Source organism: Corvus cornix, chromosome 4 (genome assembly GCF_000738735.6).
Source record: "Corvus cornix cornix isolate S_Up_H32 chromosome 4, ASM73873v5, whole genome shotgun sequence".
NCBI lineage: Eukaryota > Metazoa > Chordata > Aves > Passeriformes > Corvidae > Corvus > Corvus cornix.
Window position 1 is genome coordinate 40,045,702 of NC_046334.1, and position 24,420 is coordinate 40,070,121.

The 24,420-nt window shown below is 40.1% G+C and overlaps 2 protein-coding genes and 1 long non-coding RNA gene across 6 annotated transcripts in view; 1 reads left to right on the forward strand and 2 right to left on the reverse strand.

Annotated features, from left to right (window-relative positions):
• The window catches only part of DCTD (dCMP deaminase), a 51,096-nt gene extending 42,932 nt beyond the window's left edge, over positions 1-8,164 (reverse strand). Inside the window, exon 1 of the mRNA XM_010401498.3 lies at positions 8,130-8,164. Coding sequence (XP_010399800.2) covers positions 8,130-8,161 — 32 coding nt within the window. The 5' untranslated portion in view covers positions 8,162-8,164. The remainder of the gene's footprint in view (positions 1-8,129) is intronic.
• A 2,995-nt stretch (positions 8,165-11,159) lies between these two features.
• LOC120409917 lies at positions 11,160-15,530 on the reverse strand. 3 transcript variants are annotated; one of them, XR_005601783.1, is made up of 4 exons: positions 15,443-15,530; positions 14,195-14,239; positions 13,579-13,613; positions 11,160-11,758 (listed from the first exon to the last, which is right to left on the reverse strand). It is a non-coding gene; the product is annotated as an uncharacterized LOC120409917 (long non-coding RNA). The 3 variants fall into 3 exon arrangements; XR_005601782.1 differs by having other exon boundaries at positions 13,579-14,029; XR_005601781.1 differs by lacking the exon at positions 11,160-11,758 and having other exon boundaries at positions 11,772-14,029.
• The window catches only part of WWC2 (WW and C2 domain containing 2), a 120,255-nt gene continuing 111,064 nt past the window's right edge, over positions 15,230-24,420 (forward strand). Inside the window, exon 1 of one of the 2 annotated variants that reach the window (XM_039551132.1) lies at positions 15,230-15,536. In XM_039551132.1, the coding sequence (XP_039407066.1) occupies positions 15,406-15,536 (131 nt within the window). In that variant the 5' untranslated portion in view covers positions 15,230-15,405. The remainder of the gene's footprint in view (positions 15,537-24,420) is intronic. The other variant, XM_039551131.1, reaches the window with a different exon arrangement.

Genomic DNA, 24,420 nt, shown 5'->3' on the forward strand with positions numbered 1-24,420 from the left:
GTGAGCAATTGTACTGTTCATCACTTGTTTTGTATACTATTATTACTATTATCATAATCATTATTACTATTTCTCCTCCTTTTTCTGTCCTATTGAACTGTCTTCATCTCAACCTACGAATTTTATTCCCCTCCCCTGCCCCCAGTTCTCTCTCCCATCTCTGTGGCAGGAGGTTGGTGAGCAAGTGTCTGTGCGGTGTTCAGTTGCCTGCTTGATTAAACCATGACGCCCCATCCAACACACAAAGGGTTGATGTAATGGCAGATCTGACAAAAGTGTGTTAAAACAAATTTGTTATAAGCATTTCTGAAATTGTTTAACACTTGCTGGTCACAATATTGACTTTTTTCCTGTCAGAGCTGTTGTGCTAGTTCTCAGGGTTGTATTATGTAACACTTTATTTGCTGTGTATGATCCCTGTTGTGCTGTTTATCACCTCCAGGCCTGGATTAAGGGTATAATTTTGTTGTACTTTGTAACACTGGCTTATGATAGGATAAAATTACTGGCCGTGAAACTAATCTGGTATTTGTACTCAGCATTACCATCATTTCAGTACTCTGGGAGCCATCTCAGAACTATTAATTATTAATAATGACACTCTTTACCTTTTCAACTCAGAGATTCAATCTATGGGGAACACAAAGGAGGACACTTTCCCCTGCTTCTCCACCTTCCCTTTCTCCTTCACCTTCCCCTTCTCCTCCAGGCTAGTTCAAACAGCTCTTGAAAATTTTTTATATCCTCAGGATGTTCAAACCAGCGTGTTCCTGCTGATATGTCTCCTACTCCTGAAAATGTTTCAGGTCGTGTTTAAACAGCTATTTAAGAATATCACTGAGAGAACTCCCCCATGGCTGGACAGTAATGAGCGGCAGGGTATGGGGGATAGTATGAGCAAGTACCTCAGACAGTGCAAACATGCAGTGTTTCAGAACTTCACTTCTGAACAAGTGGAGAAAACTGAATAATTCGTAAAATGTTTGGAAAAATTATGCCATCACCCTGACCATTCCAGAGAGACACAAATCACTGCAACATGCTGGGGACTGGCCCACGACAACCAAACCCTGCTCAATACTACTCAGCACCCACGAGTGGAAGAGAAAGTGTCTGGATCTGATAAGAAAACAACAGGAATTGCAGCTACTCCAAACCCTGCAGCATGCACAAGAGCTACTCCAACACCTGCAACATGCACTACAGCTACTCCAAGCCCCCTGACAGGCACGTGGCTACTCCAACCCCAGTGACTGGCACAGCAGCTACTCCAGCCTCCATGACAAGCACTGCAGCTGAACCAGAGCACCAACCCTTGCCAGTATCAGTTGCCCAGTACACAAGAAGAAATGTTGGAAGCAAAAGTCAACTCATCTAGTAAAGGAAGAAACTCTTCTCTTGTTAAGGGCAGAAGTGATAAGGCAGACTACTCCAGAGCAGGACCATCAGGAGAACATGACAAAGAAGATGCAGGACTCATAAAGGAGAGGGTAACCTACCCCTGAGTGAGATGTGAGATATGTGAAAAGATTTCAGCCATCATCCAGGTGAGTACATTGTCACCTCATAGCTTTGCTGCTGGGATAACCCTGAAATTAGAGGGTAAGAAAGCCAAACAGCTGGGATTCTTTTCTAGGGAAGAGGGCATTGACAGTGTAGTAGGAAAAGGGGCATAAGTACCGAGCCTCTGGAGCTGACACCCGTCAGGCCCTAGGGAAAGTTATCCCTTCAAGAAAGATGTTGTATATCACCCAGCCAAATGGAGAAAGGTATGTGTGGAAGTTTATACAGAGCTCAACACCACTGTATGCCAACTCACTGTCAGTAATGACCTAGAAACACAGAGAGGAACAAATAGTGGGTGAATTGGCAATTGTCTATGAATATACTTGTTTCCCCAAACTACAGGAGAGTTAGTTGCAAGAATTAATTAGTTAATGTTTGCAAAGTGCTCTGAAGGCAGAAAGCACTCTATAAATGCTAATTATTAAATCAAAGGTTTATCTGACTCTATTACCAAACCACTAATAAAATAAGTTACATAGCTGTTGCAGGTTGGAAAAAGCACTTTTACTGTCTAAAAGATATAAAGGTTTTAATTAGCAAATGTTTTGAAAGCACTTTGCTGAGGAAAAAAATGCTAACTGTTAAGACAGGTTTTCCCTAATGTAAATAGCTACAAAATATGAACTCCTGGATGCTACTGTAACTTCTGCATATATTATCTAAAGTTTTGTCCCATGGCAACAATAATTTTATTTGAGGCACAATTTTTGTAATATTTATGAAAAAAATTGCGCTTATGTTTGTCAAATAAATGTTTGGATGCAGCAAGAGATTAAAGGTATCATTCTTAGCAGACAATAGCAAAATCTAATGTATTGTCAAATTATACATATATACACTTACCATTATTTTTGCTATTTAACTTAAAATTGTATTTTGCTAGGTTTCCAAGCTTCTGCTGATTTACAAGTCCCAGTTCTTGCAAACGCTGTACTGTACCTGCATGTATGCAACCTGTTATCTACACATGATCTTAAAATCTAAGCATGCAAACAGATTTGAAACTTTTCTGCATAGGTAGTTAGAAAGACTGAATTCTGAAAGTGCCTCAAGCCTTCTGAAACACTGTAGATCTCTAGCTCTGCACAGTTTGGTCTTGCCGGGAGAAATATTTTACTCACCTGCTTGTGACACTTGTTTCCCCTCTGGATGTAATAATATAAATTGGGTATAATAACAATATGTTGATTTATTGAGTATAATAATTAATGTATTAACATAATTGGTTCTGGCTCATCCCCTTCCTACATACATTTTAAACATACACTTTCTTGTGGAGCCTTCCAAACTACTACTACTACTACTACTACTACTACTACTACTACTACTACTACTACTACTACTATTATTATTATTATTTCAAAATTATCAGATAGTGATCAGTATTTCTCAAGTACCTGGGCTAGTGGTTTGAAAAGAAATCTGAAAGTAGATCACAACATGCTTAATCCCTGTTGTAATGTCTGCCTGTGGCTGTAGAAAATCAGAAACCTTGAGCCATAACAAAAGTCCTATCAGTCTGCTTTGCTGAGAGAGGAGAAGCATGACAGAATCCTCCATACCTAAAGTTCTGCTGATTGTGGGAGGATAAGGATGCAGTCAGCCAGGCCCCTTCAGTGAAGCAGTGCAGCCTGGCTGCTGGGGCCCGTTTCTACAGTCCAGGAGACAAAAAACCTCCTGCTGTTCCAGTGCTCTCAGCAGGAAGGAGAGGTCCAGGTGCTGCTCCTACACAAACCAAGGGTCTGCTGCTTTCCAGTGCCACAGACCGGTGGCTCCAAAACACCCAAACACCCCTGGGGAAGGTGGTAGTGTGTTCATTAATTTGAGCCATAAATCACAGCTTCACATGCCAGAAAAATGTCCAGAAAATTATATGCTACAGTAAAGGGTTATGTCCATTTCTGTGCTCTTACTATAGCTCTTCCAGGCAGATGGGGAGTCAGAGCAGGAATGCTAAACCTTTATCCCGCATCGATGTGTCAAGCTGTCCCTGAAGGAAAGATGACTGAGATTTTCTGGAAAGGAAGCAGGGCTCAGGGCTGGGAACAGAAAGGGCCATCTAGGAATAGATGGGAAATGAAAAGTGTCCAGGAGATTTGTCAAAATGTTAAAGGGGCCCTCAGCAAAAGAAACTCAAGATTACTGAATTTCTCTAAGCCCAGGGGGTTTTGAGTGTGTTTTCTTGGGTTGCAAATTTACTTTATAAACCAAAAATTATTATATCTTTACAAAATGATTCTGGACTGACTAATAAACAGTCCAAATTATTTTGTGGTTAGTCAAAAATTACACATTGTGAAATAAAGTGTCAATGACATAAAGCAAGACCAGTAGGGCTGAAGTAAGGTCTTAATGATATTTTTGTTCTTATCATTATAACTATTAGCCCTTATTTTTAAAAAATCACAGAAAATTGTGGGGCCTTTCTGGAGAAAGTTTATGGATTTTAAGATTAATGGATGGTATTAAGATTATACTAAAAATTGTGAAAAGAGAATAAGAATCCTTTTTAAAAATTATTTTTAACGATACATTATATAAATCAAAATGGAGTCAAGTAAAATAAAGGTATATACAAATCCTTGCTTGGAAAACCTTAAAATGTATGTCAGCTTCCTCAAAATAATTCTGATGGCATCAGAGCTCAAAAATACATGTTTATTTTGAGTCCTGTATTTTGACTTTGTGTTAGTTTAGTTTTTCACATTCTGGTATCACAGGAGGTATTGTTCCATTCATGGATAGCAACAACAGAATTAGACATAATGTAGAAAAAAAAAGGCAGATGTGGTCAAGAAATACTTCTGTCTTGTAAGTGGCAAAAGGCACATTAAATATTAAAAATTTATGCTAATAAAATGTTTCCTGTTCTGACAATAAATTGTGAAAAAGCAGGAGATGGCACTTGAATGGGCTGAGCTTTGGAATATGATGCCAAAAGTAAACAATAGGGATTCAATAGGAAAAAAAAGATTGTGTTATCTAGGAAGAAGTATGCAGGTTATCAGTAGAGGAGACCCTTAGTCCTAGGAATCTGTCTCAGAAGAGGAGCTTCAGTCACAGCAGCAATTCTCTGACACAGGTTCTTCCCAATGAGGTGCTGTAACAGAAGGAGTTAATCCAGTCTACGGCAAAATAAAATGGAACTGTAGCAGAGGTAGACAGATGCTTCCTATCTCTATACCTGGCATTAGTGTGACTAGTGATAGGGAGTTAGCTCTATTTCTGACATTTCAAAGAGAAAAGAGCTCCTTTGACTGGATTGGAGACAGAAGACAGAAATGAAAATTATTAAGTGTCTGGGAAGTCGGATTTGCAGGGAAAACTTACCAAAGAAGAGATTAAGAAGTTATTTGATCATATTATGTACACTTGCAAAATAGAAATATTCATTTCCGCTTTTTCAGGATGAAATTTAAATACATTTGATAAAATGCAAGAGTGAAGAATTCTGAGATGGCAATGCTATAGCTATGCTTAATTCTGGTATACCTAAATTAAAATTTAGTATCTGAAGAGGATGCAAAAATCCCCTGCTTGTCTTGCTTCAATTAAAAATTCAGCATTTACTAACATTCAGCTCTTTGGGTTTCCTGGAATCATTTGAAGGCAACCTTCCTATTTGGTTTGTGTGGATACAAAAATGCTGCTAGCAAGGATTTTCTTGCTATTTTCTAAGACCGTGAGAGACTTTTCTCTCTCACAGAAGAGGTAGCAGAGTTATGTAAACAATGAAATGCCTGCAACCTTTAAAAGTCTTGTTTATAGTATAGTAGAAAAATATTTTGACAATGGATGTTTTAGGATTTTAGCCAATCACCCCCAAGGGGTGGCTGACCTTTGTCCAATTGGATTATGAAGAAAAAAGTCTATAAAAGAGTTTGTAAAATAATTAAATCAATCAATCTTGCTGCACAATTCCTGCCTGCTGGATCTTCTCTCCTCCTCCCTATGGCTGCGGGACACGGTGATACACCCTAGGGCATTTTAATAGGTTTGGTATTCCGTTATCCTTGATTAGTTTAGCAATGTAGTTTTCTTCCTACTGGCTACATGTTTGCTTTCAAGAAAGCCTGCTCCTGCGACTTGTCCCAGAACAATTTGCTTATACAGATACACATCAAAAATATGAATAAGCCTAACTACACATTGAGATAATGTCACATTTCAGAAACAATGTGCATCAATCCATGTATATTATAGCCCAGTGTTGGTCAGGAAAAGGAAGGCTTTGCAGAAGTGAAGAAGCCCCATCATACCCTGGAATTGACATTGTTTGCCCTGTATCCAGGCTGGATGCCATTTGGAATATGGGATCAGGTTAAGAGTTGAAATCATTGGACTAACAGGACTTCTCTTGGTGCTGCAGAAGTATCATCTGACAGGTACAGCAGCAGAGAAAACAAAGTTTTGACGTGCTCATTACACTTTGTCTTTCATCCATCATAGCTTGGCTTTGGTTTTATTTTCTTTTGCTATTTCTTAGTTTTCTGCAGGTCCTTCAGTTCAGTATTTGATATGGTTTTAAAAAATATGGCATGACAAAATATATGACATAATTATTCTGTCATGACAGTTTTGTGTATTTAAACATATGAAAAGAATTTTATCTCTGTAGTCTGGTTTTTTTTTTTTATTTTACTTGGATTTGGAAATGTCATGGTTCACAGCAACCTCACCAGAGTGAATTTAATGGATTAGAATATATTATTAAAATGAGACTGCTGGAGAAGTATATTCCACAGATGTGGAATACTGTGAATAGAGGTTAAACTCTGCTGCATTAAAAGGCAGGGTACCACTACTTTTTCTTTCTTGCCATACAGGATAATGGGCAGGAGCAGCACTGCAAGTTCACTACAGTGGAAAAGTTTTATCTATTTTCAGTTTTTCTTCATTTATGTTGATACATTAAAAAAGAGCTCTTAAAGATAAATACATAAAAGCATTACTCTTTCATGTGATATTATGGATACAAAATGTGCATATATGCACTTTTGAGATTTTTATAATGTTGTTTTTGTGATTTTTTGTTTTCTGAAACATGATTTCTTTTAAGGATTTACTTCATTCAAAAAAATCTCTTTTCATAAACAACTCATCTTTTTCTTCCTTGCCTCAGGGTATTTCTTTGTCTCCTCTTCCAAAAATAAAACAAAAGCTTGTGTTATCCTGCCCATGATCTATGAAAACCATCTAAAATTTAAGAAATGGTTTTAATTGGACAGATCACTGTTTTCTCTTAACAGCATCTTGGCACCTGTGATTAGTGATGTTACATGTAGCTTGAGAACAGGTCGTTCCCTGAAAATAGTGTAGAAGGCACACCAATTGGAAGGGGTCAACAGCCCTCAATCTCCAGTTGCTGCTTCTTAGAGTCATAGAATAAGCTGAGCTGGAAGGGACTCACAAGGATCATTGACTCCAGCTCCTGGCCCTGGACAGGACAACCCCAAGAATCACATTATGCATCTGAGACTGTTGTCCAAACCGTTCTTGAACTCTATGGAATCACAGTCTTCTTCCAGCTCTCACCGCTAGAGTGGCTATCAGAGGCCACAGCAGGATGTGCAGTGTATGCCCCTTCACTCAGAGCCCTTCCCGACCAGAACCCAGGCTAAGCACTCCTGTTTTGGCTTGGACTCTATTTTCTGTCGGAGTGGAATGGTTTGAATGGCAACCCCAGCCACTGACTGTAACAGCAGATGTCACTGTTGGCAGCCTGTGCACAGCAACAGGGAGAGACATACTACAGCCACTCAAAAGACTCTTCCAAGAAGTGGGGGTGTGGGGATCCTCCAGAGAAGGGAGCAGCAAGGTTGGTATAGGTATGACAGTACACATTGGGGGGCACAGTGATCATCAGTGATATATCAAAAATTACCACAAATCTTGGTTTAAGTATCGGGGGTGAAACTAGATGGAGGCTGTACCTCATTCCGTACTTTGAAGATACACTCCACTTTATTTCCTTGGGGTGGAAGGCCTAATTCTGCAATCTAAAAGAAATGCCCAAAATTATTGTTTCTGTGTTCTTGGAGTGGGAAGCAGGCTGCTGCATAAGAGTATTGTACTTCTTTCACATTTACATTTGGGAAAAAAAGTGTCAACGTTAAGTGATCAGTGAGTTTCTGAACTAGCATTTGAAAACACCATTTTTCTTCTTTATATTAACACCCCACCCCCTTTTATTTGTTTCAATTGCTGAAGGTGGCATATTGAGTTGTACAGTCACGTATTAATGCTTCTGTAGAAGAACCAAGGTCTTTTAAGAGTGATGATGTCCACAACATCACTGACACCTGCAGAGACCACCATCTTGAGACAGTTTATCACTTGTTCTGATTTTCTAGTGAGACTAAAGGCAAAGCACCACTGATTCCAAACTTGCTTGCAGGGGCACCTCTGGCCTTCAGTTCAAGAAGCCAGTTTGCAGTTCAGCAGTTTCTTTGGTTTGGTATGTTTGTATTATGTGGCAAGCTTGTGTGCCCTTTAAAGATGAGGAGAAATGGGTAAACGAGAATCTCATGAAGTTCGACAAAAAAAAATGCAACGTCCTGTACCTGGGGAGGAATAACCTCATGCTCCAGTACATGCTCCAGGCCAAAGTGATCCTTGGTGATACAAGGTGATCGAGGAAGGTGATCCTTGTCTTCTACTCAGCACTGGTCACATCTGGCATGCTGGGTCCAATTCTGGGCTTCCCTGTGCAAGAGTCCAGCAAAGCAGCACACAAGGATGAGTAAGGGACTTGAGTACCTCATGTATCAGTAAAGGCTGAGCGAGTGTGACTGTTGAGCCTGCTGAAGAGAAGGTTTGGTTGTATCTCATGAATGTATGTAAATGCCTCAAGGGAGGATGCAAAGAAAATGGAGCCAGGCTCTTTTCAGTGGTGCTCAGTGATAGGATCAGAGGCAATGGGCACAAACTGAGTGAGACAAGGAATTTCCCTCTGAACCTCATGAAACACTTTTCTTTGAGGGTGACCAAGCAGTGGAGCAGAGTGCCCTGAGAGGCTGGGGAATCTCCATCCTTGGAGATACTAAAAAAAAAATGCCTGGACATGATCCTGGGCAATTGTCTCTAGGTGGCCCTGTGTAATCAGGTTGAACAGGATGACCTCCAGACGACACCCTACCAACCTCCATCATCCCATAATCCTGTGATTCCTTTGGTATAAGCATCAACTATATATCCTTTTGCTTTCACCTTAACAGAATAGCTGATTATCAGCAACAGCTCTGACATTTCATGCTCCAAGGATTATGTATTACTCAATACTTAAATTTTGCAGACTTTGCCTAGATTAAAAATATTTTTTAAATTCTTATTCAGTGTAATCTTTTTATGCTGTAGGAGGCTGTTCCTTTATTAGTGTGTTCATTTATGAACACACAAGTGCAGCTAACTACAATTCATGCTTTTGTTATGTTTTTCCACAAAGAAATTCAAGGGAGAGAACTGCTGAAATATTGTCATGTGTCTTACATGTGGACACAAGCATTTCATAACACATGCTTGACCATATGGAATTGATAACTTTTATACATCTTTTACCTGAGAATAAGATACCAAAAAAAGGAATTATTGTATGAATTATAATGCTTTTCTTGTGATAAGAAATCTTATCCCAAGCATTTCTGAGACAACATATTGAAACAATAAAAATGATACAATTCAGTTCAATAGGTTCAGTTCAGGAGCTGAAAGCATCCAACATTCTAATACCTATCCTATTTCATACAGGCATTTTTTTTACTCCATCATGTCACTTAACATGATTCTTTTTTTCTGATGTCCACTGCAAAGTGGACATAATAGTATCATGCTGTGTTCTTCAAATTGTTTCAATTCTCCAAAAAGTGAGAATATTGGGATTCTGGGTTTTGGATAACCAGACTAGAATAAAAACTGCCATGGAATGATTCATACAATTCAGCAACATCTCTAGCAGTCTAGAAGTGCTAAATCTCGGTATTGGTGCATCACTCCCATTTTTGCTATAAATTTGCACAGATTGATTTTATTTTTGCAGCATGGTTTTTTAGCCTCACTTAGCAATGAAATAGGATTGAGGTTCCTTTGTTGTTGGCTGACGTCTGAGGCCAGACATCAAAATACTTTGGATTCATGCTAAGAAATTGTATCTTGAGGTGAAAGAAGAGATGAAAAGCGGGTAAAGGAGAAAAGAAGAACTTTTAACTTAGTAGAGTTTGGCAAGTCCATACTTCTTTGCATTTAAAATACAATTTTTCATTTGTTAGAAGAAAGGTTCCCTAACTCTCTCCACCAGTTAGAGAATCATCTTTTCTTTTGTAATGCAGGTGTTAAATACTATTAGTCCAGGCTACTTCATTTGCTGCACCGTGTTTCTGAAAGTGCATGGATGATACAGAGAAGAAATGTACTTCAGGATGCTATTGCTAAAACATTACTTTTCATGTTTCATCTGTTTCCCTCCTCAGACACAACACAGCAGACATACACTAAGTGTTTTTTCTGGCTGTGGTGGGAGCACTTACTCCTTACACCAGTAGAGAGGGACTGTTAAAAGCATTAGCTCTGTAAACTTGCAAACTTGAATATTAGTTGATAATACATCTTAAATACTTGAAGAAATTAACTGCTGTTCACCACCAAAGGAGCTGTTATTGAGAAATTCCTCCATTCTTCCCTTCATGCCGATGAGCAGTAACCCTCTATTGCTGGCCGGCTTCTTTCTTACATGTGGCCAAAAGAGAAGACCAGGCTCTTGGGAACCTTCTTGGCTAACCAGACATGCTTTGTGGTTTTCCAAAGCCATTAGGCAGCAGCAAATAGACAGTGTAATTCCATAGATATGACGAAACATAGGAAACCAAAATGTGTATACAAGTATCAGATATACACAAAAAATACAGTGAGACTGTTACTATGGAAGATGTAATACCAAGACTGCATCAAGAATTTTTTGGGAATATGCATCAGACACTAATTTGGACCTCATCAGTCCTAGGGGTTTTGGAACAACCAAAATTCTCCATCTTCTTTTTTCTTTGTTCACAGAAACTTCAGCAGTATTAGTAAGACTTAACAGAATTGAATGCTAAGTCAGTTTAATGAGAAGCTTAGGGTGAGTCTGAGAAGATTTTACCATGAAAACATTGCTCACATTTCCATAGCTAACTTTGAGGCAAAGCTCATATCACATCATTTCCATTCAAAACTTTTCATTTTCTACTCTAAACTTTTAATCAGACTAACAATAATTTTAAATCATTCTCTATGTTTACTTTCAGATTTATACTATGTCTTGACTCAAAATATGTAATTGCTCAGTACTTTCTCCTATGCATGCCTGAAAGCAAAAAAAAGAGGCCAAAATTCTGGAGAAAAAAAGCTAGCATATACTAATCTGAAGCAGAACCTGGTATCGTCTTTTTTCACTGATACTCTGGGAAATCTTTGTAGAACTGTCTAAGCAGCAAGCTGTCCGATTGGATATAAGTGGAGAGAGCAGGCTTTGGAATAACAAGAAAAGCTGGATGAGTATAAACATTACCTGGATCCGTTGATCCTGCAGAGCTTCATCAAAAATTCAACCAGAAACAGTATTACTCAAAGATCTTTTACTCTCAGATGTATACATGCATCAGAAGCTGACAACAGTAAAAGCAGCACTCCTCCTCCTTTCTTTCCTCATGCATGTACACAGTTTTTCTTTCCAGGACTTTTTAAACACTTTTTAAAACTAAAAATCCCACTGCATATGGAAGAAATTTTTGGTGTATGCTTTTTCTTTGAAAACACAGCTGTGAGATAAAATTCACTGTTGTTAAATAAACAAATATTTATAATGCTGAAAATACCGATTACTTTTTAGAGTTCTACAGTAGCTGCATGTGACGGAAGTCAGACTCACTGTACATATTTGGTGACTTAAGTGTTTAAAAAAACCCCAACATAACCAATATATATTTTCAAACATTTTTGTCAGATGCTTCTAGAAATTGATTCTGTTACCATACTTCATAATTCATTCTGTAGTCAAATTCTGTGTGCAAGCAGTGAAAGCTGAACTATGGAGATTTTCAGGGAGACTGCTGCAGGTCCTGCTTCAGAGCCATTTGTGGATAGTACAAGTTAGAGCTGTAACAGCTGGACATTTCACCAGGGATGACACTCTAGTGGATCATCAAATCAAGGGAGTCTCCTATTAGGGAAGGACAAGGTACAAACACACATTTTTTGATCACAGTCAGTTCCAGGAACAGACTTACTGTGAAAGAAGAAGCACGAAGAGACTATCAGGAGATTAACTACATTAGTAAAGACTGGAGCGGGTATGTTCCTTGTTATGTGACAGGGTACAAGTATAGGCCTTTGAAGACCTCCTCTCTGGATACAGCCATTTCCATACTTGTGTTCTGAATTTTCACATAGACATTTTTTCTTCTTCTAGATGACACAAAATAGTTATAATTCTAATTCTCTTTAGCTCAATCCTTTAACGCTGTACTACTTACCACAGAAATTTCTTCAGGCCAGTTAAACATGCATATGCAAAGCAAAATATAGGAATGATTAGCCCCTTTGCATTGATTACATCCTGTTATTTATCATACTTTCTGATAGATACTTAAGTCATGCCATAGCTACATTGTTCCATGCTTTTGGACACATATGCACCCTTCTGTGTTTTGAATAAAGCACGCTTACATCTTCTGAACTATGCTGTCTTATGCAATTAAGCCAAACAATCTGGGGTATGCTGTCAGCTGACAATGTCAGCACAACATGCTAGGCAGGTTATCAGTTGAGATGCAGGAGGTGTATTTGAGAAACTACCTTCAAAAGGCAGTATGTTCTCACTGGCAATATTAAAGGTCTATTTACACAAATAACACCTACTTTTTGTCCATCTGACTTCAAATATTGTCATGCCTAAGTAGTCCTAAACTGGCATTCTGGACTGTAGACTCTAACTATGGATGCAAACACAAGGAAGTACTCAAACAGTGGAAAATAGAGGGAGGAAGGGGAGAGCCTAACACCATGCAGCAGTTTATACTTCAGTGTAAGCACATCTGTATACAGACACACAAGCATATACATAAAAATTAGACAATTATGCAATGACTTCAGTGTATTTATTTTCAAAATTTAAGAACTACAATTTCCATTTATTTGTGCAAATTAAAATATTGATGTCTTCTGATGAGAAGTATTACATTGGTAAAGATGGTTATAAATCAGATCCACACTCATGTGGATTTCATCTGACAAATAATCAAAAATGTGGCTGCCTTGGTGGTGACAGAGAGTAGGAACTGAGTATTACCCCCTAAGTAATACCCGAGTATTACCATGACTACCTTCAGAGGAAGTATTGACACAAATGATGTTTCAGTTTTGTCTTGGTATTACAGATTTTCTAATCTTATACTTTCTTTTGTGTGGATTATTTAGGGACTATGAGTACAGGAGTGCTGCAGTACAACAGGCCTGCTTTTTCAAGACAAAAAAGGCTGTATTGTTATAAAAGCTCCTGGTTAATGCCAAAGATAAGTAACTGGCAGCTGGTTTCAGAAATAAAATAGCTTTTCATCAACTTACATAACAAAATGTCTTACTGATAATGCAAATTGAACTTTAAAAGGGAAAAGGAAATTCAGTTTATCCTGTCCCATAACTGCCACATGTAGTTTCTCACTGTAGGATGACACCTATAAACAAATTATAAAATTGAGTAGATTGTTTAAAAGTACACAAAATAAATGTAAAAATGAGGATTTTTTTTTTATTGATGGACAAGAAAACGGGCCTTTAGAAACCAATCAGCTCATTGAAACTTAATATTCTCAATGAAAATAAATGCATCTGTCTCTTTAATCTCTTTAATAGGCAATGATCCAGTTGCATTCCCTAAGTGGCTCAACTCTTATGGATATTGAGAAGTTAGGACAGCTCAGTTTTTCTCCACTGCTAACTACCAGGACCTTACTTCACATATGTAGTTTCACTGCACATTACCTTAATACAATAGACGTCAAAATCTTCAAGAAAGTCTGGAGGAGAAGGCATATGGGTCATTTACAGACAAGGCTGCAGAATGAAACAAGTAGAATGACTAAAATAATACAGATCTTATTTGTACCAGATTGGCAATTAGCTAAATTAAAATAATACCTTGCTGGTACATTTTTCTATTTAGGAGCAGATCCAACAGTAGGATTTAGATAGCTATAAATTATTTACTTCAATGTTTGTCAGATATGTGGCCTCTGAAGTGGAATCCAAAAACTTGTTATGCACTGAACAAGTCCAGTACTTAATAAGTGTAAATTGCTTCAGAAGAATAACTCGTAGAGCTGAATACTAGAAAGCTATAATGGAGAAGATAAACTGACCTAGAAAAAAAAAGGGACAGCTCTGGGTTCGAGACTTCCTCTCCCAGGAAAATCTTGTTACTTAAAGCCAGTACCTTTAAATGAAAACAAATAAAACATTCTAGGCAACAAGGACTTCAATTACCTAGGAGTCCTAGCTGCTAAACTAAAGAGTCATATTCCCCCACAGAAGCTCTACTTCTAGTGCCAGATCTTGGGAATCAGACACACATGCAAATTAATAGAGCTCATTAAGTTACCTTCTATCAGCTGAACCATGGTAACCAGCCTGGGGTACTCTTCTCCTGTGGCAAATGAGAGATAAACACTCAGTAACTCACACCTGGTTTCTATACTTCATGCGACTTAGCTGCTTGCTTTTCAGGCCACAACAGTCCAGGGCATACACGGTGTACACATATTCTTCAATGGTGCCTCTCAAAAAAAACCCAAACCCAACAAACATACAAGAACAAAACCAAAGACACTAAGTTTAGGTACTTCCGTGGTTAAAGAGGGGTTCCCCTTTGTATTTAAATTTTGAACTCAAGTATTTTAAATATCAAGGTCCTTATCAGGAACCCTTGAGCCTTACTAGAGTTTAGCGAGAGTTCACAAGGATGAAAAAGGGAGGTTAGCGGGGCCTGAATGGCTGGGAGAAGGAACTCGACACCGCCCCAACTCAGGGCAAAGCTGCCTTTTCCCGGGGCACGTTCCCCGCACTCCCAGGGCCAGGACGTGCCCCGAGACAAAGTCTCCTGCGCCACCCGATGCAGGGCCGCGGCAAGTTCGCAGACAAAGAACGGGACGCGCCGGTGTCCGTCATGCCGGGGCGCTGCTGTCCCCCGCGGGTCGGCGGTGACCGCGGGGCTCCCGACCCCGCCAGCTGCCCCGCCAGGCTGCGGGGATGCGGCCGGAGGGCCCGGGAGCGCCCGTCCCCCGCGGGGCGTTGCCTCCTGCCTCCACGCCGGCCGAGCCCGCGGGCGAAGCTCGATGGAAGCAGGCGGACCCCTCTTGCAGCCTTTCCCCCGCTCCTGCCCGCCGTCCTGCCCTACGCGCTGCCTCACCGGGCGCTTCCGTACCGGATCCGCGGCCGCGGCCTGCCCGGCCCAGCCCGGCCCGGCGGGCAGCGCGGCCAGGGTTAACCCTGAGGAATGCGGCGGGAGGAATGTGCATGCAGATGAGATGGATGCTAATCTCATGCTAATGAGCGGCGGCCGCGGCCGCCCGGGGCTCAGCCGGGCTCCCCGCGCCCAGACAGCAGCTGGGCTCCGCCAGCAGCCCTGACCCGCCGCCGCGGCGCGGGCGAGGCGGCAGCCCGGGCATGGTGGACTGAGACCCGGCCGCGGCACAGGGCTTCTCTGGGCTTCCGCGAGCCCCCGCTCCCGGCCCCTTCTCCGGCCGTCGGGGCTTTTCCCGCTTCCCGTCTTTCTTTCTGTCCCTATGGAGCAGCTACCCCCGCCGTCCGACCATGCCTAGGAAAGCGGGGAATGGGCAGCTTCCCTTACCCGATGGCTGGGAGGAGGCGAGGGATTACGACGGCAAAGTCTTCTACATCGACCACAACACCAAGCAGACCAGCTGGATCGACCCCCGGGACAGGTGGTGCGCGGGCAGGGAGGCGGCGAGGCCCGGGCGGGGGGTGAACTCGGAGCGGCCCCGCCGGGGCAGCGCCGGTGCGGAGGGGCGGGCGGGGGGCGCGCCGGAGGGCCCCTCTCGGGACAGGGAGCGGGGGGCAGGAGAAGCCCCCGCTTGCAGCCGGGCACACTGTGCCCTCCTTCCTACCGGCATGGGTACAGCCTGGTTTCTAAGCCCGTGGCGTGACTTGGTGTTGGGGCGGAGAGAGAGAAGCCTGTGGAGTTCCTCCCGGAGCGGCCGGGGGTCGCTGGCATTTGGGGAGTTCCCGACAGGTGGCAAAGTTTGCGTGTCCCTCCCAAACCGGAGGCGCTGGGTCCTCGCCCTCCCTCTCCCCGGGGCGCTGCCGAGCGGGGCTGTCTGCTCCCTCCAGGCTGGCGGAGCATCCCGGGCGCCGGGGCCTGCCGTGTGCCCCCCGCTCCGCTGCCCCCCCTGCAGCGGTGTGCGGGGCTGCGGAGGCCGCGTGTGCTCGCTAGGCCTCGGCAAGCCCAAATCTGCTCAGCCCCCGCCAGCCGGAGCCCGGCGTGTTCGCAGCCCCTCCCGGGACTGAGCTCTGTAAAACTCCCGTGGAAGTGCTTCAGCGAGTGAAGTACCCTGCACGAAGGCTGTTCGCCCCGGCGTCCCGGGGGCAGGTCTGCCGGCTGGACAGGGATGCTGGCTCTGTGGGTCGGCTTCAATGACTGTTTTTTAGTAGCTGGATCACAGGCGCACAAGATACCTATTGCAAAACATATATTTTGTCCGAAGTGGTGCTGAAATAATTAAACCCCAAAACTTTGTGCATATTATGAAATACAATGTTGCAATTGAAAGCAGCGCAGTCTTATTAAAAAAAAAAAAAAAAAACACAACAAGCTTTTAACAGACATTATACATTTATGAAACAAGGAGCAATGAATTATAAATGAAGGTCTTGGTTTATATTTCTCAGGTGTACTTAGAAAAGGTAGTTGTGAGGAAGCTTGCTGGCTGCAAGTTGCAGAGGGAAGTTTTGACGAGCATCGTGTGTAAGGCCTACTGCTCAATCTTACTTGCTATAACAGCAAATTCCAGTAGTGGCAAACTTCATGCTTAAATTCCTCTGTACTTCACATCATGTTAATTACCTTGTAAATATTAGTGAGGTGATAAGGTATACAGGACAATGTTATTCATTACACCTGGTATTCTTGGGTGATTATTTTTTTTAATGCAGGTACTATAAAACTTCTGGCTTTACTGTCTCTAGAAATAGTGGATATGAAGTTTTGTTTAGTTTTAGACCTTAAATGTGTGTTTTCAAAGCAGAATAGAAGATAGTATGATTGTGGGGTAAAGCAAAATGTGGAATGGAGTGTACTTGTTGTAATACTGCCTCAATGATTATACTACTAATTTAATTTTTTAATACATTCTGCAGTCCTGAAAAGTTCAAGAGTATTTGTAATCGATCGTAAATTTTGAGTCTTCACTCTCATTAACAGAATAGACAGTGACGTAACACTTGTGTGTTTCCCATCCTATAGGGATAGGATAAGTATTGTTTCATTAATATCTTACAGTGAAAGGGAAACCAAGTCTTGAGACTTTACCTCCTTGGTTCTCATTACAGGTTATAAAGACCTTTTTCAGAAGAGTAGTGTTTGAAATAATTGTTAACCTGTGTCAGTCATGCAAAACAAATAAAAAGGGATTTTGCCCTAGGTCCTTAAGAGAATTCATGCTTTAGTGTACATGGCTCAACTGTGAAGCTGAATTGCCTGCACAGAAGAGAGACTGACAAGCCCATTTGATGTGCAACTTGCAGTATTTGTATTTACAGTATCTCTATCTGCAGTCTGTATTTCTATTGGTGACCTGTTTCAGAAAACATAATAAGAAATTAATGAAAGTCTTGTGATGATTTTGCTTTAGATTCAGTTTTATCCTCCATGTATTTGGAGAATACATACTTGGAAACCATACAAGACATAATTTGGGCTTGCTGTCAGAAAAGTTGAAAAGTGATTTTTCCAAGTTTGTCAATACAATAAAATCTGAGTTCATGCTGTTTCTAAAACTTACATTAAGTTATCAAAATGTAAGTAATGGATTCTAAAGAATGACTGAAAACACGTTGCCTCATCTGATGATAGTTTAGGACTTTTTTTCCCCCAACTATTTTCTCTCATAGACATCATAAAGTTTTCATGATGTAGCTGTGGAATATTATAGTAGATAGGCTTCTAAATTGTTTCATTGGTAAAGCAAGTGAAAAATAGGTAAGTTTTTACAGACAGTATTCCTTCTGATGTTGTTACACTGCATTCCCTGGATGATTACATAGAAAAGGCATGCTTGATGTTCTAAAATAATCTTGATTTAGAAGATACAAATACTGAAGACTAGTGCTGTGAGACATTAGCCATATGTTCGTAAATTGCCAGGTGTATTTGAGCACAGTTAGGAACGTCTTTGTTACTAGTTTAAAATATTCACATCTAGAAATAAGAGGACAGTTGAAAATGCCATATTTGAAAGCTTCTTGGAAAATTGTATTTGTGGTTGTTGGGTTTTTAAAATATTTTTTCTCATGTTCTTTTCTAGACTGTTCTGATAGTACATGTATTTGTTACTGCTTAGATGGTGCAGGTCTGTTAATATAATTATAGCCTTGTGTACAGCCATGGAAAAAAAACTTACTTCAGCTGCAAGCTTAGGACTCGCTTTTCAGTTTTGCCCACTTTATGTATCTGAATAATCCCACTGATGTTAGAGAATCTGACACTTTCAAGGGCAATAGTGACTTAACTTGTGTTTTAGAAGTGGTGTGGAAGCTCGAGGGTCTTTAATGTTTTGCACTGTTCAACAGTGATTTTCTGTCCAAACACTTACTGTTCTGTGCTGATTTGTTTTGAAGGCTGGTGGCCCAAAAGAGAGGGCACTTTAAGATATATAATGAGAAAGAGAAACAAAAAGGCAAGAATGTGAGAGTTGTAGTAACATTTTCACTCACTAAACTTATAGATGTGATTTCTTTGTTTATGACTCCCTCAAGCTACAGCAAACTGGGAACTTGCTGGTCATGACAGTTCTTCTGGAACTGGCTTATTGTAAGAAGGGAAATAGCCCAAAGATCAATTGTATCCTGCTACTACTTGATGAAGATATTAAAAGACAGCTATGGACTGAAGAGGGTGAAACGGATGAAAAGGGGGAAAAGGGTTAGAGGAATGCATACTCTTTTTTGAAGTTCCCTTGAAAACTCTTTCAGGTTCTTGGGATACTGATTGAGGTATTGCTTTGGGGTTTTTTTTCTGATAATTAATAGGGGTTTGGGGTGGGACAGGAATTTGAAAAGAAAAATTTTTCTTTTTTTTCTGTCATTCAACACATTTGAAGTAGGCCTCGTGTTTGTTATATTCCTTAGTGGAACCAACAGAGTAATGCATGAAGGAGGAGTGAAATGGGAGATAAGAATCTCGGTAATCTGAATTTTTCAGCAGCTGGATGATGCTTGGTTTTCTTACCATAAATTCAGGGTTTCTCATGTCTGGGTTTCTACATAATAAATAGTCCAATGCACACTGCTGATCACAGTTGACTGAAAACAGACGATTTTTTTTATAGCTTGCCTAAAACGAGTTCTACATCACAAATTCTGAAGCTGTGAGTAATCTTCATTTTAATCTTTATCTGCACTCCTGTCCCACTCCTGTCAGTGGTAAGGAATGAGATGCTATGAAAACAAAACTATCCTTTCTGTTCTCACTTCGCTTTCTACTGAGGACTAAAATATTTTAAAATTACATTTGTAATTTGAAATAGTTCATAGTATACTTCTGCTAAAATGTTTTGAGAGTACTTGCTAACTGTGTAACTAAGAAAGAGCTTGAGAAGCATTGGATGTGCAGAAACCAGAGAACTTTACGAGTTAGATTGTGAAAGAGTTTGCTTTGTGAATAGGGAATGCAGTTTCCATTGCTGCTTTCAGCGTTTGGGGAGGTGAAAACACTACAATTTTTTGCATGGGATTCTGTAACTTATGCTAGATTTGTCTGAATTAGAAAATTTACTAGGTTTCAGCAATTAAATGTCGCTTGCCCTTTTTCCTTAGAAAAGAAGGGCAGCTTATTCCTTACCTTCTCACTGGAGCTTGCTTTCTCTTGTCCTGTGAACAGCAGAGACTGTGAGGACTGAAGATACTGAAGCTGAAGTTATTTGAGCTGGGAAACTTTCATCCTGTCTCATTCCTGAATACTACTGTAGCTCAGGGGGGCATGGTAAAAGACTTTCAGTCACAGCAGGAATTGGAGTCGTATAAGACACTGGGCTCCTTAAAGGTAGCAAATAAGAGGCAAGCTGAAATCGAATAACATGGTGAGAGGCATCATCAGAGATGAAGATACATTTGGATTGATTCTTTCTTATATGTAAGAAAGCTGTGCTGTGACAGATCAGTAAAATAATAAGTGTTAGTTATTACAGTTTGGAAGGGGTTGATCTTAATTCTGTTTTAAGTGCTAACCTCAACATTGATGATTTAAGGTACCACTACAGCAACTATCTGATAAGGCCTTTCTTTAGGCTGCTGCTTGCTAAGAATGAGTTTAATGGCAAACCATCACTAGTTTCTCACATCATTTCTCATTCCCTTCCGATCTTCCCTTCCCTTGTTTGCTAGTAACTGAGGAGAGCGTGAGGGTTTTTCATTTTTGATGGTGTGGAGCTGCCTAATGATTGTTTCAACATACTTTATGATATTCAAGCTTTGATAAGCAATGGTCAACTTGCTCTTTTGAAAAGTTAGTAGAGAATCCTTTAATGGCACTCCAAGGTGTGCAGCTTGCAATAATCCTGTAGTGACAGAGGGCAGTATTTTTTCCCCAAATATCTGGTTTTTATCCCAATTCTACATAATTTATTCCTGCCTCCTTGTCTGCTCAGGGATGCACATGCTCCCTGTGAAACAGTCTAGTATCTCATTCTGATTTCAGTGACAGGTTGAGGACTGCTTTTACTTAATTGATCTATGTATTTATTCAAAATGAAACCCATGATGCAGGTACTGAACATGCAATGAGAGACTAGCTGTGTCTGAAGTTCTGATATCTTCATTTGTTTATCCAGTGTAAAGTAGAATTCTAATATTGTGGTGCTACTATAGCTGTGATAGCATCAGACAGTGTTAAAATACAAAGTGATGGTGTATGTGGGTTTTCTAACCAGTCTGTCATTTACATAGGGCTGTGTATTGTTGATTCTAGCATTAGTGAAAATGGCTGTGGTAACTCCGAGATAACGCTTTTATTCTTTATTTCTCTGGGAGTGATAGAGCTGCATTGTGTCTTTCATCTTGGAGCATGTGAAGTTAACAAGTCAGGAAATGATGCAGAGTATTTGCTTATGTGCACAAAGTATGTACTGCTGGTCACAGCCAAGAACTGTGACCTGGTATGTGAAGTGGGACAAGTGGTAAAAGCTGTGGTTTATCCAGACCTATGTCTGTAGTACTTGCCTACCAGAGCTATTTTGATTTAAACCTATCTTGATTTACAATATTGTTACAATAGTTGTCATGCACAACATAAGACTTAATGAGAAGTTGTACAAGTGAAGGAAAATAGCAAGAGTCAATGTATATATCAAATATGAAAAGTTATTTATAACTTTAGAGATCTCTACAGATTGCATTACGAGTACTTGATTTTTTTTCCAGTTAAATAACCAGTCTTCAACTGTTTGGTTAAAATTCTGTGCTTTGAACATGATACTAAGGTTATTAGAATAAGATAAGAGGATTTCTCTAGTTCCACTTACTAACGTTTGTAACATCAAGAGATAAGTTGAATTTTGTGAAAAGGGTTTTGTTTTGGTTTCTTGCTACCTTTTTCTTTTTAGCCTAGAAAAGTGTTACAGGTATTTGTGATTTAACAATTTATACATTACACAGATGACTGAAAACTGGACTACTACTCCTGGAAGTAATGGAAAAGATTGAAAATGGACAAACATATTTACATACAGTAATATTTCCATGGTGATACACTTTCAGAAAGGCAAGAATAGAAATTATGCCAAGATTCCACCACTGTTATGCTGTGGTGTTTAAGTTCTTATGAATTTAAGCAACCTGGAAGGGAAGTAGAAAAATATTTCAGGAGGATAATGCAGCCTACTGAGTCCAGACTGGCATGGTTCTGCTTACATGTCTTCCTGCCACCAAAACTGACCCCAGGAAGTGATTTGGCTAAAATGAAATCCCTTGTTTTTAGGGTTGTTTTCCAGCAGAATCAGCATGTTGTGTCACTGACTGGGTAGTAATGCTAGTGTGAGCCAGGAGGCAAGTCCAGAGCTGGTAGCCAAAGGGGAGAATGGTGCTCTAGAAATCAAGATGCAGATCAATCCTAGTTGCCATGGAACTATTGTCTTAGGTGTCCATTTCTTTTGTTGAGTGTCTCCATTGTTTTCTTGTGCATGTCTTTGTGTTCATCTTTGCTAGGTGAGCCAGTAGTAAAACTGTCACAGGTGTCCTGATCCTAAATATGTTTTCTGTCACCAAGAAACCCTTATGATGTTGCAGTATTTTTTACTGATCTTTAAAATGTTTGTTGCTGTGAAGGTTGTGTTGAAGAGGAATTTTGTAATTGCATGGTTGCAGAATTAGTTGATTTTTGGGAATGTGCTGCTGTTGACAATATGCTTATGAATAGCTAATTTCTACTGTTTATGGAAGTAGGTAAGAACTTCTTTGATGCATTTTGTTCCTAATTATTCATAAAATGTGTTTTATGCTCTGGTGCAAAGTGTCTCACCAGAATAATGGCATAATTCAAGATTTTTAATGTCTTAGTGTGTAAAGCAAACTGGAGCCATTTGTCCTCATGTATTTGAGGTCGCCATCTGTATGGACAGATTGACTTGTCCTTCATTTGGAAGGAGCAGCTATTGGCTGAAAAGAGAAGTTATACAGTAGTTGTGGTTTTCTCTTTTGTGTTTCTTCAGTAATTTGAAGAGATTTGCATTGTGGGTGTTGGGTTTGGGTCTTTTTAAATAGCACATATTCGATATTGATGAATACTGTTGCTCTTCCTTTTTCTGTGCAAAACCATTAATGATGGTGAAGTTCCTACCTGATGAAGTCGATCTCTGACTCTTGTTTTTAAAAGAGCTTCCTGGGGGAGAGATTCCTTTTCCCTCTTGTTTAAGCGTACTTTTAAAAAGCTAATTTGCTTTTGGAAGTTTTTTGTTGGTTAGGACTTGCGGGCTAGAGGTAGTCTGTCAGTTTATTCTGTCAACTGAAACAATCATTTGCATCTTATAGACCAAGATCAGATGTTGTCCTTTGAACTTGGATACTGTTTGTACTTGAAGAAAAGCAACTTCATCTCATCAACTCTGAATACATATTGTATTCAAAGTAATTGTGTGGGTATGTAAAGACACATTATCTTGGGACAGCAAACTCAATCTTCTGTATACTCATGCTGTGTGAAATACAATATTTCAAGTTGGACTTGCTTTGATATGTCTGTGCTATTTTTCTCAATTCATGAAATAAAACTTCAATCTTTATTTGAAAAACAAAAAGAACAACCTACTGGAATGCCTTCCATAATATGCTGATTGATCTGGTAATCATGCTTTCAGTGTCTAGAAATACCAGTATTTTTTTACTTTTGGTATAGGGGGAAAGATCTAGAAGAATCTGTATTTTAACTAAACTCTGTGAGGACATTCTTTTTATATTAGCAACTTTCTCTTTTTGTTAATGAAGGAGTAGTACTTTTCACACCTATTGTTTCTTTTAGAAGTACTTCCAAGTGCTAAACTGTAGTCTTGTCCAGATAAGCCCATTTTAAGGTTTACAGATCTGGCCAGTGAAGATTTCTTACTCTGATTCAATGGTCATAAGAGCTCATAAGAGCTTACCTCCCTCATGGAGCTGGGAATGTCTGCCTGGGAATGGGGCTGTTTTTAATCATATGGCAGATGAACTTTTGATAGTCTGCAAAATGTGTACAAGCACATCATGCCATATGGCAGAAAATATGCCCAGTGCATGATGAATGTCGCCTGCCTTTTTGCTAAGTGGCAGGCGTATGTCTTAGTAGCATCTTGTCAAGATGGGTTTGACCAAAGCACAGGTGTTCCCTGTCGTATAGCTGCATGGCAGTGTTTTTGTTGGGATCACATGGTGGAGGAACAATTCTAGTCTCTTCTTCCTGTTGCTCTCTAGGCCACTTCTGGGCAGGGTATTTGCTATGTCATTCTCTTAATGCTTCCAGAAGAGGAGGTATGACCCACTTTGGCTAAAAAAGTGGGCATTTTAACACTGCTCACTGTCTGTGATGGACTACAGAAAATTGTCAGGGAAAGACATTTATTTATTCTTGATGGGGAAACAATGGGATGTTTTTTTTTTTCGTTTGTCTGGTACTGTCAATGGTTAAACTGCAGCGTAGCCCAGAAATGTCTGTCTCGTGAGAGGCCACGATGATCTGATCTTATTCAAAGCCTGGTCCCTTCATTCTTAATGCACATTTTCTTGATCATGTGAAACACCTCTATGCAGACTTACAATTTTTTGCCTCTTCACCGATGTTAAAATGTTTCTGTGAAAACTCTTAATTCCTCTCAGAAGTAACCCTGTGCAAAATTTGTTGGTTAAAAACCAGTTTGTCTCAGAGGCAGAGATGTGATTCAGATTTATGTGGTAGATTTTTGAAAGGCTATTATTAGCCAATTAACTGTATTTTTAAAATGCTGTTATTTAGCAAGTGGTTACAGTGTCATCCTGTGGTTTGATTCATGTTCATGAGCCATTCTGACTGTAGCCTGACTCTTGCAGAGCCTGACCAAGGGGTTGCTGGTTTTGGCTTCTGTTCCACAA